The sequence below is a fragment of the Maniola hyperantus genome, chromosome 24 (genome assembly GCF_902806685.2).
Source record: "Maniola hyperantus chromosome 24, iAphHyp1.2, whole genome shotgun sequence".
Taxonomy (NCBI): Eukaryota; Metazoa; Arthropoda; class Insecta; order Lepidoptera; family Nymphalidae; genus Maniola; species Maniola hyperantus.
Genome location: NC_048559.1, coordinates 2,984,674 through 3,000,452, shown reverse-complemented (window position 1 = coordinate 3,000,452; position 15,779 = coordinate 2,984,674). Strand labels below are relative to the sequence as shown.

The window sequence follows — 15,779 nt, the reverse complement described above, 5'->3', positions numbered from 1 at the left end:
ACGTGTAGGTACATAATAGGTATATATATATATATATATATATATATATATATATTTTGATATTATATATATATCCCAGTGTTGTATAGCGGCGTTAATCTTGCTTACTTTAACAAATACTTAAGCAATTATAATATCACGATATCATTTTTCACGACTTGCCTCGTGGATATGTGTTCAGTTGCAGTTAAATTGTTGAACTACTTAGTATTGCAATATTAAGGAATAAGTAATAATATAATATGTTTCGTACGATACGAATTACTGGAATACGGCTGCAAGTAATCATTTCATTATGCCGTAAGTAAATCATCATCATCATGATCAACCCATCGCCAGCTCTCTACAGAGCACGGGTCTCCTCTCAGAATGAGAAGGGGTTTGGCCATAGTCTACCGAGCTATCCATGTGCGTATTGGTAGACTTCACACACCTTTGAGAACATTGTGAAGAACTCTCAGGCATGCAGGTTTTCCTTCACCGTTAAAGCAAGTGATATTTAATTACTTAAAACGCACATAACCCCGAAAAATTAGAGGTGCGTGCCCGGGATCGAACACTCGACCTCCGATCGGAAGGCGGACGTCCTAACCACTAGGCTCTCACAGCTTACAGTAAGCAAAATATAGTGTTGTTTTATTAGAGTTTCGTAACTCAAAAGAAAAAAGGAACCCTTATAGGATCACTTCGTTGTCCGTCTGTCCGTCTGTCCATCCGTCCGTCTGTCCGACTGTCTTGTTTGTCAAGAAAACCTATAGGTAAGGTACTTTCCGTTGACCTAGAATCTTGAAATTTGGCAGGTGGGTAGGTCTTATAGCACATGCAAAATAATAAATCCGAAAATCGTTAATTTGTGTTTACATTACAGAAAAAATTAAAATAACGTGTTTATGAACAAATAATTATTAGTATTTTCAATTTTCAAAATAAGAAAACTATACTAAGTGGAGTATCATATGAAAGGGTTTATCTGTACATTCTAAAACAGATTTTTATTATTATTTTTAACTATGCATAATAACTTTTGATTTATCATGCAAAATGTTGAAAAAATTACCGAGTATGGAACCCTTGGTGCGCGAGTCTCACTCACATTAAAAAAAAATCTAAATCTACGCGGATGAAGTATTAGTCCCGCAAATTGCTAATGCGCGTGGCTGCCAGTTTAGAAACGTCATCACTAGACTGAAGTTTCGAGCTGATGGTATATTTTTATTTCGGCTGACGTCATTTCGATGTTAATGAGACATGGTTCCAACGCAATAGCAATTTGCGGGAGTCATAACGGCCAATTTTTTTTTAAAGTATATGTAGGCCCAATAGTAAGTGGCTACGCAGGAAGTTGGACGGGGCCTGTGATACCAAAACTACGCGACCTTGGTCAGTCACCACTCCCGTACTTACTGACTGAAACACAGCTGGCCCTGGTCGGAAGCTTCGCTTACTTGGGAGCGATACCAGGTTAGTGAATATCGATAACAGGTTCTTATCTTATTTCTATATATTTATTCATTTACATCAACAACTTCCATGAAATAATTTTATGACTAGGTATACAGGGACCAGAACGCTAACAAAAACTTTTAAACATTATTGTTAGCGGTTAGATTTTTGTTAGTTCTGCATGCCAAATTTCAGCCCGATCCGTCTAGAAGTTTGAGCTGTGCGTTGATAGATCAGTCAGTCAGTCAATCCTTTTATATATTTAGATAACCTAACATGCAACTTAAAATTACTTAAAGTACTTTACAATTTTTTTAAAACTTTAAGTAAAAGTATCTTAGATCTTATCTTGGAGAGGATTCCAATTTTTTACTGAATTACTTAATTATAAAAGGAGTAAAATATGTATAACGAATATATGAAAGAATCATTACATTATCTCAACAATTGAAAAGGTTATTGAACTTTGCGTTTGCATGAATAATTTCGTTTCACGCGGCGCTACAGCACATGAGTAGATATTCCTATCGTGTGATGTCACGAGTCACGACCGAAACGGTCGGTGGCTCGAATCATCATCATGATCAACCCATCGCCGGCTCACTACAGAGCACGGGTCTCCTCTCAGACTGAAAAGGGTTTTGGCCATACTCTACTATGCTGGCCAAGTGCGGATTGGCAGACTTCACACACCTTTGAGAACATTATGGAGAACTCTCAAGCATGTAGGTTTCCTCACGTGTATTATGGAGTCCACATCTCCTAAGGATACTCCGAGGCCGGAGTGAAATGCGCGTTGTGTTTTTGAGGGTTTGGATGGTAGTGGTGCATATTGCTTGCTTGGTTGCTTGTTTTTCCTGCGTGTTTAGTAAGTAGTGGCACAAGGCGGATGATAGTAATAGGTCTTACTAATAGTAATATTATGTCTGTTTTGATGGATTATAGCGTTTATTTTGTTGTTCCTTGTGATGTGTAGGATTGACTTGGTCTGTTCCTGTCCAACATCTTTTAAATTAGCTTTTTAAAAATGATTGGTTATTCTCCATTTCAGGTCCATATATAACAACTTGGTTATCAAATTCAAGAGGCAGAAAGCCTTGTCTGATAGCGAGTGCTGTGTTTGCAGTATTGGGTTTTATTTTTTTGGCAACAACGCAAAATCTGGCGATGGTGTATATTGGTAGATTTTTAGGAAGCGTGTCATTTGGCACTACTACCGTAGTGAGTTTTGTTTACATCGGTGAAATTGCGTAAGTATCAAAAAACAACTGACTTGCCTTGACTTAGGACTTTGTGCCTGCACGTGTTGTATTCTCCTTTGACAAGTTAGACTTTATTTTATCTGTTGATTTGAATTATGAAGACATGGTTATCCATTGATCAATAATTTGGTCAATGCAAGGCATACAGATACTTTTTTTTTTTTTTTTTTTTTTTTTTAATAGATATAGCGAGCAAACGAGCAGGCGGGTCACCTGATGTTTATTTTTTGTTTGTTTTTTTAGCTTTCCTAACTAAAGAATCGTTTGTTTACAGATCTCCAAGTATCAGAGGAATCCTGTTGTCCATCATTGGAGCAATGTTCACGATTGGTTCTATATTAGCATTTTCTACTGGACCATACATTTCGTATCACGGGACGACTTACATTGGTCTAGCTCTGAGTATACTTCAACTTTTATCACTGTTATGGATACCAGAGTCACCAATTTTTTATGCATTAAAGGGTACGTTACCTTTTTCCATTTTCACTATCTATCTCATCTACATTAAACTAAAAATAATGTTATTTTTGTTTTTAACTATCCATATATATTTTTAATGCAATACTGTATTTAATCTAATTCCTTTATTATTTTTCGCTAATTTGCTATCGTAGCATTTTGTGACCTTTCAAAAAATACTTAAGTGCTGAGTTTTTCGTCAGCTTGTCTCAGCAGAATTGGCTTTTCGAACCAGTTATAGATTTTTTTACCTAAATGAAAATATTTTTAACTTAATCGAAATTGATCTGAATTTCTGACAATTTAAACTCTAGGTCAACATGAAGAATTAGTTAAGGTATTAAAAGACCTAGGCAGATCTCAGGATGCAGAAAAGTTGCTAAAAATGGGGAAAGAAATCACAGAGACGAATACTAAGAAAGAGTGGATGGATTTATTTGTTGTCAAAAGCAACAGAAAAGCATTGTTTATAGTCATGATTATAAATATTCTACAACATGGCAGCGGTGTTATGGCTATGATATTTTTTTCTGCGGCCATTTTTGAAATGGCTGGATCATCGATACCATCGAATATAGCAATGGTCATAGTTGGATGCTGTCAACTAATGGGCAGTACGGTGACTCCGTTCTTTATCGAAAGCACTGGAAGAAAAAACATTTTGGCTATTTCAAGTGCAATATGTTCTTTGAGTATGGTAAGCATTTGAGCATTATCAACCGATAGACGCCCACTGTTGGACATAGGTCCTTTGTAGGCACTTCCACGTACCACGTTCTTGTCCCGCTTGAATCCAGTGGCTCCCTGCAACTTGTTTGATGTCATCTGTCCATCTGTCTGTTGGAATATTTATTAGCTACAATTTAAGAACTGTAATTATTTGATACTAGCTTATGCTCGCGACTTCGTCGGCGTAGACTACAAAAATTTCGAACCCCTATTTCATCACCTTAGGGGTTGCATTTTCATAAATCCTTTCTTAGCTATCTGCATGCCAAATTTCAGCCCGATCTGTCCAGTAGTTTGAGTTGTGCGTTGATAGATCAGTCAGTCAGTCAGTCAGTCACCTTTTCCTTTTATATATTTAGACAAGCAGGTAACATTTTGCAGTAGTTCATGATAGACAAATAACGATAACCTTCATTATGCTAAAATGTGTTTCATTAGGTTAATCTTCAGATTCATCTAGTGAAACATATTTTCATCATCATGTAGTTGTTACTACATGATGATGAAACACATATTTTAAACTTTAAACTTTAAATGTTCTTTTTGTTCCAGTTCACACTTGGATTATACTTCTACTTAGACCTCATGGGAATTGCCATAGTGAATAATATAAAGTGGTTACCTTTGGTGGTGCTTATCGTGTTCTACATTGGCTATGATTCTGGTAAGTTCATTATTAAACTTTTGTATCATCATCATCATGATCAACCCATAACCGGCTCACTACAGAGCACGGGTCTCCTCTCAGAGTGAGAAGGGTTTTGGCCATAGTCTACCACGCTGGCCATGTGCAGATTGGTAGACTTCACACACCTTTGAGAACATTACGGAGAACTCTCAGGCATGCAGGTTTTCTCACGATGTTTTCCTTCACCGTTAAAGCAAGTGATATTTAATTAATTAAAATGCACATAACTCGGAAAAGTTAGAGGTGCGTGCCCGGGATCGAACCCCCGACCTCCGATTAGAAGGCGGACGTCCTAACCACTAGGCTACCACAGCTTCTTTTTGTATAGAAAATAAATAATACTTACTAACAGACTAATCACTAGTCAATAATTAAAAAAAAATTAAAATCTATACTAATATTATGAATGGGAAAATAGGTATGTGTGTCCACCTGTGTGTTTATCTATTACATTTTCAATGGGTAGGTACAAAGACAGATTTCATCCCGGAGACAGACTAAGCTACTTTTTACCGTGGGGAATCAAAAAACCGGCCAAGTGCAAGTCAGGCTCGTGCACCGAGGGTTCCGTACTACAGTCGTATTTTTTCGACATTTTGCACGATAATTCAAAAACTATGATGCATAAAAATGAATAAAAGTCTGTTTTAAAATGCACAGGCGAAGACCTTTCATATGATACCCCACTTGATATAGTTATCCTATTCCAAAAATTAGTAATAAATAAATTAGTTCATGACCACAATTTAATTTTTTTTGTGTGATGTAACCACAAATTCACGGTTTTCAGATTTTTCCCCGAATGTCAGCTATAAGACCTACCTTCCTGCCAAATTTCATAAAGCGTTTAGGTTCCTTGACAGACAGACAGATAGATCCTATAAGGCTTCCGTTTTTCCTTTGGAGGTACGGAACCCTAAAAACCTAAATCTACCCCGAAGAAGCCATAGAAATCATCTAGTAAGAATTGCAAAAAAAATCAACAATGACTTGACAGATAGGTATAATAACGATGCTTTTTGTTTACAGGTTTTGGTATAATTCCGAATACAATAATGGGAGAAATGTTCACAACCAATGTGAGAAGCAAAGGTTCAACTGTTACCATGACAACTTCATGGTTGATTGGATTTTTAGTGTCAACAGCTTTTGGTGCACTGTTAGAGACTGTCGGAGGACATGTATTGTTCTGGTTCTTCTCATGTGTCTGCGTTTGCGCAGTTTTCTTCACTATATTCTTTGTACCAGAGACAAAAGGAAAGACTTTGTTGGAGATCCAAGAGTCTTTATCATAAGTTCTATAAGATAAAAGGAAAGACTTTGTTGGAGATCCAAGAGTCTTTATCATAAGTTCTATAAGAAAAAAGGAAAGACTTTGTTGGAGATCCAAGAGTCTTTATCATAAGTTCTATAAGATAAAAGGAAAGACTTTGTTGGAGATCCAAGAGTCTTTATCATAAGTTCTATAAGATAAAAGGAAAGACTTTGTTGGAGATCCAAGAGTCTTTATCATAAGTTCTATAAGATAAAAGGAAAGACTTTGTTGGAGATCCAAGAGTCTTTATCATAAGTTCTATAAGATAAAAGGAAAGACTTTGTTGGAGATCCAAGAGTCTTTATCATAAGTTCTATAAGATAAAAGGAAAGACTTTGTTGGAGATCCAAGAGTCTTTATCATAAGTTCTATAAGATAAAAGGAAAGACTTTGTTGGAGATCCAAGAGTCTTTATCATAAGTTCTATAAGATAAAAGAAAAGATTTTGTTGGAGATCCAAGATCTTTATCATAAGTTCTATAAGATAAAAGGAAAGACTTTGTTGGAGATCCAACAATCTTTATGATGTGTTTAATAGCATACCTATATTGTTAATGTTTTACATTTTTCTAATTTTCATAAACAAATATTGCCCTAAATATTATTATTATTGCTGTATTAAGTGAAATGTGAGGCGCAACTCGTGAATTTTGTAAGTGTCCTAACTCCTGAGACAAAAGGAAAGACTTTGTTGGAGATTCTAGAGGCTTTGTGATCTGATTAGTAAATAGTGCAAATAAAATCTGTCTGGAGTTTGCGTATATTTCTTATCTTTCATTATTTAGGCCAATGTCATTCATTCACTAAGTTACTTTTATTTATCGCCTTTCAATCTTATTAGGCTCGAGCTGCATAGGCGGAGAGCAAACGGAGAGTCAACGTGAAACGTCAATTGTTAAAATGTTATAGTGCATTCAAAATTAACTGGCATGTTTCCACTTGAGACCGGCATTATCAATAACAACAGGATTACATTCGACATGCCACGTAAATAATAGGGGTAATAAACCAAACACTCATAGAGCTCATTCATTTTTAAAGGAGCCGGTTCCACCTTATATATTTTGTTGCAAACCAACCAGTACTGATACTTTTGAATTCACCCGCCACGACTTAATCCTATTGTTTTTGCTAATAACGGTCTCATGTGGAAACACACCAGTTTATTTTGTCGGTCTCAACGACAGAGACAACGCTCTACGAAACCGCTATCTCTTTCTAAAGGTCGTTGTATTTCGTGCCAGGTACTGTACTTAGTCTAGCCACTGAGATACGGTATGAGCATGCGGCACTGTGCCTCGGTCTTTAAAGATTATCATTTGATATTGACTGTCAATAGTAATAGAGATATGCATTTTATTATTTAAATTGCTATCGAGCGAGGTACGCGACAGGTGTTTGTGCGAATATTATCAATTTATTAATCGATAATAAGATTTACAATGTTTTTACAAATTACTGGCACACGATTACAGGTGCTCATTTGCTCATGCTGTAAGTCATATTAATTTATTTCTTTTTCGCTCTTATCTAAATATCTAAAAGGAAAAGGTGACTGATTGACTGATCTATCAACGCACAGCTCAAACTACTGGACCGATCAGGCTAAAATTTGGCATGCAGATAGCTATTATAAATAAATTAATAAATAATATGTTTTTAATTCGACCAACAAAAGGATCAAATTGGTGTTGGTTAGTATACGAAACTTAAATCTATTTGTTAGTAAAATATCTATAATATAAATATATATAGTTGTATTTGAGGAGAAATCTAACCAGTGTTGCTGACATTATGGTGACATAATATCAAGAAGAAAAATCTTTAACGACGCCATACGTGAAACCAGTAGGTCCCACTGGACGATTTCTGCGCTCACTACTGGACGGATCGGGCTGAAATTTGGCATGCAGATAGATAGCTATTATTAAATATCTATAACTACTTAAATTAGGACAGGATTATGACGTAAGGAGTTTAGAAAATTCAACCCCTAAGAGGGTGAAGTATGGGTGGTGAAGAGGACGAAGTCGCGAGCATAAGTTTTTAGGTATAAATGATGAATAGCTTTGAGCGTTGTCAGGTAAAAATACTTTTCCGAAATAGCACGTTGTAGACGCAAACTGATACGAGGAAATTCGTCCTAGAACAATTGGCAACAAACACCTAGTAAAAATATGATTAAACACAGGTTCAAGGTTACTAAAACAGGTTTAGACTTACAACATTCCGGCACAAAACATGTCAGCGTTTCCTAGTTGATAATAACGATCACCTTTGCAAACGCAGGTGTATAAAGGCCCGAACTAATATTGTGCTAATTGCTAGCGGCTAGTTTTTTGTGACCACTAGATTTAAAAACAGTCGGATGAGAACTTTTGAAAAATACTAGTTCTTTTTCGAGTTTTTTTGTGGTTACATCCTATAGAATATTTATTATATTTTCTATAAGTAGGTACCTAAGCTTTTATATATTACTTCAAGTGTTGCTAAACTCCTTAATCTATAATCTAAATATATAAAAGAATTGACTGACTGATCTATTAACGCACAGCTTAAAGTACAGGATGGATGTTTGGCATGCAGATAGCTATTATAACGTAGGCATCCGCTAGGAAAGGATTTTTGAAAATTCAACCCCTGAGGGATATAGGGAAATAGGGATTTGAAAGTGTAGTCCACGCGGACGAAGTCGCGAGCATAAGCTAGTAAAACTATAAATTACTATTTTCAGTATATTTAGGGCCAATCATGGGTGGCTATGGGGGCGGTTGGTCGGGGCCTGTGATACCAAAACTACGCGACCTGGAACAGTCCCCGCTCCCGTACTTGCTGACTGAAACACAACTGGCCCTAGTCGGAAGCTTCGCTTACTTGGGAGCAATACCAGGTGAGCTTTTTTATACGGGTCTCCTCTCAGAGTGAGAAGGGTTTGGACTTTTGGCCATAGACTACCCAGCTGGCCAAGTGCGGATTGCCAGACTTAACACACCGCCCAGAACGTTATGGAGAACTCTCAGGCATGCAGGTTTCCTCACGATGTTTTCCTTCACCTTTAAGCATCATCATAATCATCATGATCAACCGCCGGCTCACTACAGAGCACGTGTCTCCTCTCAGAGTGAGAAGGCTTTGGCCATAGACTAACCAGATGGCCAAATGCGGATTGGCAGACTTCACACACCACCGAGAACATTATGGAGAACTCTCAGGTATGCAGGTTTCCTCACGATGTTTTGAGTAAGAGGCCACTAGGCTCTCATCCCGACCCATGTTATAAATGCGAAAGTGTGTTAGTTTGTCCTTCAATCACGCTGCAATAGAGCAAAATAGACGCGATTTTTAGCAAGGAAATCGCAAACTTATTGAAAAATCTACCCCTATTTCACTACCCCTATTAGGTATAAATGCGAAAGTTTGTTTTTTGTTGGTTTATTGGTTTATTGGTTTGTCCTTCAATCACTTCGCAACGGAGCAACGGATCGACGTGATTTTTTGCGTGGGTATAACAAGGATATAATTTACGACCTGGAGTGTGACATAGGCTACTTTTTATCCCGGAAAATCAAAGAGTTTCCACGGGATTTTTAATACCTAAATCCACGCGTACTAAGTCGCGGGCATCGGCTAGTAACGATTTAAAAAAGCTTGGGAATAAATTTCTTTAACAGTTTCGATAGTTTTACGCGTATAGGGTGATGAGCCTCAATAGCTCAACCGGTAAAGGAGTGGACTGAAAACCGAAAGGTCGACGGTTCAAACCCTGCCCGTTGCACTATTGTCGTACCCACTCCTAGCACAAGCCTGACGCTTAGTTGGAGAGGAAAGGGGAATATTAGTCATTTAACATGACTAAAATTTTTTTTTAAATTTAAAAAAAAAAAAAACAACCTATTTAATATGAGTTACCCGGCTGAGTTTCTTGTGGGTTCTTCTTAGACCAGGCTGCGTTTGGGACCCTCGTAGCTTTAGTTTTAAGTTTAGGTACGCAATTAATTATCATCATTACATCAATTAGGTATCTAATCCCTACCTATTTTGATTAAATGACTTTGACTTTGGTGAAAGGTCAATTCGCCGTTTTGGTTATCAGTTACTAATTATAATTTTTTGATTAGATCACGTAATTTAGAAGTTTTCAAAAGACCCCGACTGCGGTTTGCACTACATCTTTTTCGGCATATTATCGCCATTTTGATTGTTTAAGAATTGTACCCAGTGACACTCGCGCTATCAAGACGAATCTAATGACGTATCACTTATCAAAATCGGTTGAGCCTTTTTGTTCATCAAAGGTTTTAAATGACTTTCTTTTCTTTCAATTTTAGGTCCATATATAATGACTTGGTTATCAAACACAAGAGGCAGAAAGCCTTGTCTGATAGCCTGTGCTCTGCTGGCAATATCGAGCTACATTATTCTGGCAACAGTGAGAAATCTAGCGATGCTGTATGTTGGTAGATTCTTGGCAAGCGTGGCGACTGGCTCCATCAATGTTGTGAATTTTGTTTACATCGGCGAAATTGCGTGAGTACTGAGTATGTTTTAATTTGCGAGTAAATATCATCATCATCATCGTCACCATCAACCGATAGACGTCCACTGCTGGAATTGAACATACCTAGGTCTCTTGTGTCTCAGAATCAAAATCAAAAAATCAGATGTCTGCCACCTATTCGGGAGGTCGGTGGTTCGATCCCAAGCACCTTTAACTTTTCGGAGTTGTGTGCGTTCTAAGCAATCCCTCATAGTAATCTTACTTTAAAAGTTGAAAATACTAATTATTTGTTCAAAACCCTTTTTTTTACCACAAATTCAAGGTTTTCAGATTTTTACCCTAATGTCTGCTATCCTACCTGCCTACTTGCCTACCTGCTAAATTTCATGATTCTAGGTCAACGGGAAGTACCCTATAGGTTTCTTGACAGATAGACAGACAACAAAGTATTTCCGGTATTTCCTTTTGAGGTACGGAACCGTAAAAACGACTTAGGGTATGTTCAAACTATTAAATACCCATTTTAACAATGTACAATTTCAATTAGGACTGGCGGCTACAGCATGCTCTTCTTCGGGTAGATGCCATAGAGGCATAAATGCACCGCTTACCCCAGTTGTAATAGCTCAATGCATATTTTTCATTATGACCTGCCAGTAAACAGGTTCCTACCTAACTAATGCCTACCCTGGCTTCAAACACTGTGCACGCCACTGGTAGTAGGCACCTATTTTAACAATTCCTTTTTTGTTTACAGATCTCCAAAAATCAGAGGAATTTTACTATCAATCATTGGAACAATGTTCACAGTGGGTTCCATACTAGTATTTTCCACCGGACCATATATTTCATATCGTGGCACAACTTACATTGCTATAGCTTTGAGTACACTTCACCTTATCCTAATATTATGGATACCAGAGTCACCAATTTTCTATTCGTTACAGGGTGCGTTTTTTTTCCTATATATTTTTTTAAATTTTTTTTTTTTTTTTTTATTCAGATACAAGTTAGCCCTTGACTGCAATCTCACCTGGTGGTAAGTGATGATGCAGTCTAAGATGATAGCGGGCTAACCTGGAAGGGGTATGGCAGTTTTTATTAAACCCATACCCCTTTGGTTTCTACACGGCATCGTACCGGAACGCTAAATCGCTTGGCGGCACGGCTTTGCCGGTAGGGTGGTAACTAGCCACGGCCGAAGCCTCCCACCAGACCAGACCAGAAATTTAGAAATTATAAAATTCCAAACCCCTGCCAGGAATCGAACCCGGGACCTCCCACTATTAAGACCACAGCGCTCACCACTGCGCCAGGGAGGTCGTCAAAATTGTGACGTTTGTAACTACACTTTAAGGAAATTTATAGTGTTTCAAGTAACTACACTTTAAGGAAATTTCCAAATAATTTTTAAATACATATCGGGCCGGCGGATGGGTTGATCATGATGATGAAATCAATAATTAATTTGCAGGTAAAAACAAAGAAGTAGTACAGGTGTTGGAAGATTTGGGCAGATCAGAAGACGTAGACGAATTTTTAGTATCAAACAAGGAACTTGCAGAGTCTAATACTAAAAAAGAGTGGCTTGAATTGTTTTCCGCGAAAAGTAATAGAAAAGCATTGTTCGTTGTCATTGTTATAAATGCTTTACAACACGGCAGTGGCATCATGGCGGTGACGTTCTTCTCTGCCGCCATCTTTGAGATGGCTGGATCCCCAATAGACGGCAATATATCCATGATCATAATTGGATGCTGTCAACTAGTAGGCAGTACTATTACACCATTTTTTATTGAAAGCACTGGACGAAAAATGATTCTGATTATATCAAGTTCAATATGTTGTTTAAGTATGGTAAGTTAGTTATACAGTTTTTTTTTTTAGTTTATGATGACTTTAATGAATAATAATTATTCTTTTGAAACTTTAGGCTCATTATGAGATGACTTCCACAATCCACACGTCACGGTCTTGCATCAACCAAATCCAGCGGCCCCCTCAAACTCGCTTCCACCTAGTGGAAGCCTTCCAAGTTCCAACGCTGCGCTTTTCGGTGCGAGGTCACCATTTCAGCACTTAGATACCCCAACGCCTATCGATTCATCGAACTATGTGCCCTTCCCATTGCCACTTCAGCTTCGCAACCCGCTGAGCTATGTTGGTTACTCTGGTTCTCCTACGGATCTTCTCATTTCTTTTTATACATAACTAGCTTATGCTCGCGACTTCGTCCGCGTGGACTACACAAATTTCATACCCCTATTTCATCCCTTTAGGGGTTGAATTTTTAAAAATCCTTTCATAACGGATGCCTACGTCATAATCCAAATCCATCTGCATGCCAAATTTCAGCCCGATCCGTCCAGTAGTTGATAGATCAGTCAGATATTTTAGGTATCAAGCAATGACATTTTAGGTAGGTATCATGAATGATAAATACTTACTTACACTAAAAAGCTTAAAAAAATAATAATTAAAAAACCGACTTCCAAAACCACTACAAAGAAAAAAATAACTTTTGTTTCTAGTTTCTACACGTGTAGGTATGTACATGTATGAAGTCGGTCGAGCATAAAAGAAACTAGAAATCAAAGCGTCCAGCTCGCCCGACTTCAACATACATACCTACACGCTTCCTACACGTGTAGAAACTAGAAACAAAAGTTATTTTTTACTTTGTAGTGGTTTTGGAAGTCGGTTTTTTTAATATTTTTTTAAATATATTTAGAAGAAGAAGAAGATATTGTTAATAGTGTTTCTTACATTTTCAGTTTACACTTGGATTATACTTTTACTTAGACGTCATCGGGCATTCTGTAATATATTACATAATGTGGCTACCATTGGTGGCTTTGATCATTTTCTTTCTTAGTTATGATTTTGGTAAGTACATTTTTTAAAATTCATTATAGGAAAACGCTTGACCACAATCATACCTGATGGAAAGTGGTGATGTGGCCTAAGATGGGACGCGTTTATTAGCTTTAATTGAATTACGATTTTATTACAGTTTTTTTTAATTATTATTTTTTATTGTTTCCGTGCAAATAATAGAAAAGTACCTACTATAAGAATAATTGGAGTTTCTCTACGTGATCAGATCAAAAATGAGGAGATCCGTAGGAGAACTAGAGTAACCGACATAGCTCAACGGGTTGCGAAGCTGCAATGGGCAGGGCACATAGTTCGTACAACCGATAGACGTTGGGGTCCCAAGGTGCTGGAATGGCGACCTCGCACCGGAAGACGCAGCATTGGAAGACTCCCCACTAGGTGGACGGACGGAAATCAGACGAGTCGCAGGGAGCCGCTGGATACAAGCGGCGCAAGACCGTGGCGTGTGGAAGTCCCTACAAGAGACGTATGTCCACCAGTAGACGTCTATTGATGATGATGATGATGATGATGATGATGAGAATAATTTAGAATTAACGCGGACGAAGTCGCGGGCATCATCTAGTTCTATTAAAATAATTTCTGTTTTCAGGTCTCGGCTCAATCCCAAATACGATAATAGGGGAAATGTTCACAACCAGTGTTAGGAGCAAAGGTTCCACTGTAGCGATGACGTCATCATGGCTGTGTGGCTTCCTGGTGACCACAGCGTTCGGTGCATTGCTGGAGACCGTCGGCGGGCACACCGCGTTCTGGTTCTTCTCCGGTGTATGCGCGTTCGCAGTTTTCTTTACAATTGTCTTTGTACCAGAGACAAAAGGGAAGACACTGTTGGAGATCCAAGCAGCTTTATCATAAGTTCTAGAATTTATCTAAATACTAGCCGATGCCGATGCCGATGCGAATTAGGTTTTTAAAAATCCCGTGGGAACTCTTTGATTTTCCGGGATAAAAAGTAACCCGTGTCACTCTTCAGCTCTTTATCTATACTCATGCAAAAAATCACGTCAACCCGTTGCACCGTTGCGACGAGATTGAAGGACAAACCAACAAACAAACACACTTTCGCATTTATAATAAGGGTACTGATATAAAATTATAGCGGTATAGCCGTGATAGCATAGTGGTTACGACCTCCACCTCCATTTCGGGAGGTCGGGGGTTCGATCCCGGGCATGCACCTCTACCTTTCCAGAGTTATGTGCGTTTTAAGAAATTAAATATCACTCGCTTTATCGGTGAAGGATAACATCGTGAGGAAACCTGCATGCCTGAGAGTTCTCCATAATGTTCTCAAGGGTGTGGGAAGTCTGCCAATCCGCACTTGGCCAGCGTGGTGGACTATGGTCAAACCCTTCTCGTATTGAGACGAGACCCGTCTTCTGTAGTAAGCCGGCTATGGGTTGATCATGATGATATAAAAGTAAAAGGTGACTGACTGATGACTAACTGACTGATTTATCAACACACAACTCAAACTACTAAACAGATCAGGCTGTGATGTGACATCTTTGAAATTTTAAGCCGTAAGGAGATAAAGTATAGGAGTTCGAAGTTTGTGCAGTCCATGCGGACAAAGTCGCGGGTATGAGCTAGTTATTCATAGAAGACTATTTATCATCATCATCATCATCATCATCATCATCAGACATAATTTATTATCATGACCATGTCTCGGAAATCGGAAGGCTGTTAGTTTAATTTTTAATTTATATTCGATGCGATTGGCGTTCTAACACTACTGTAATAATTATCTATTATTACTGTATTTTTAAGTGCCATAGATAACAATTTTGTAAATACGAAACTGTTGTAAAAAAATATTAAGAGGTATTTTTTTATTTACTGCCGTTAATTGCCTCATCTAGTAACACAACGGCTGGCTCATTTTTTGGTCAAAAGATCAGCCTGGCTGTCCAGCGCGAAATTGCAGTCAGTATTCTGTGCACTTTTCCAGGACATGATTTGTATAGTTATTATAATTTATGCTAGCAATAAGTTTTATTGTAATATTTTAAATTATAAAAAAAGTATAAAACTCAGTCAGTGTTTTATTTATGAGGGACTAGTAAAACCGATAGACGTTGGGGTCCCAACACGACATCAGACGAGTCGCAGGGACCCGCTGGATTCAGGCGGCGTAAGACCGTGGCGTGTGGACGTCCCTACAAGAGACCTATGTCCAGCAGTGGAAGTTTGCGATTAATTCTGTAAATACTGACAAATAGGGCAAACTGCATTCTGGGAACGTAGTTATTAGGTACATAGGTTTTATATCGCGGAAAATCAAAAATTTCCCACGAGATATTTAAAAAACCGGCCAAGTGCGAGTCAGGCTCGCGCAACGAGGGTTCCGTACTACAGTCGTACTTTTTCACATTTTGCACGATACCTAATTCAAAAACTATGATGCATAAAAATAAATAAAAACCTGTTTTAGAATGCACAGATGAAGCCCTTTCATATGATAAGCCCACTTGATAT

At 38.0% G+C, this 15,779-nt stretch overlaps 2 protein-coding genes across 3 annotated transcripts; both read left to right on the top strand.

Moving 5' to 3' along the window:
* Positions 1–143: 143 nt before the first annotated feature.
* On the top strand, positions 144–6,662 carry LOC117993731 (facilitated trehalose transporter Tret1-like). Of its 2 annotated transcripts, none has more exons than XM_069506967.1 (8): positions 144–300; positions 1,306–1,461; positions 2,495–2,693; positions 2,980–3,170; positions 3,482–3,864; positions 4,449–4,560; positions 5,614–6,251; positions 6,361–6,662. In XM_069506967.1, exons 1-7 carry the CDS (start codon positions 243–245, stop codon positions 5,877–5,879), a joined length of 1,365 nt encoding a protein of 454 aa, XP_069363068.1. In that variant the 5' UTR covers positions 144–242; the 3' UTR covers positions 5,880–6,251; positions 6,361–6,662. The 2 variants fall into 2 exon arrangements, with proteins under 2 accessions (XP_069363068.1, XP_069363067.1); XM_069506966.1 differs by having other exon boundaries at positions 5,614–6,306.
* Positions 6,663–6,808: 146 nt separating this feature from the next.
* On the top strand, positions 6,809–15,337 carry LOC138404052 (facilitated trehalose transporter Tret1-like). Its single transcript, XM_069506968.1, has 7 exons — positions 6,809–7,393; positions 8,634–8,789; positions 10,228–10,426; positions 11,155–11,345; positions 11,872–12,254; positions 13,172–13,283; positions 13,888–15,337. The coding sequence occupies exons 1-7, from the start codon at positions 7,342–7,344 to the stop codon at positions 14,151–14,153; spliced, it is 1,359 nt and encodes a 452-aa protein (XP_069363069.1). The 5' UTR covers positions 6,809–7,341; the 3' UTR covers positions 14,154–15,337.
* Positions 15,338–15,779: the final 442 nt, after the last annotated feature.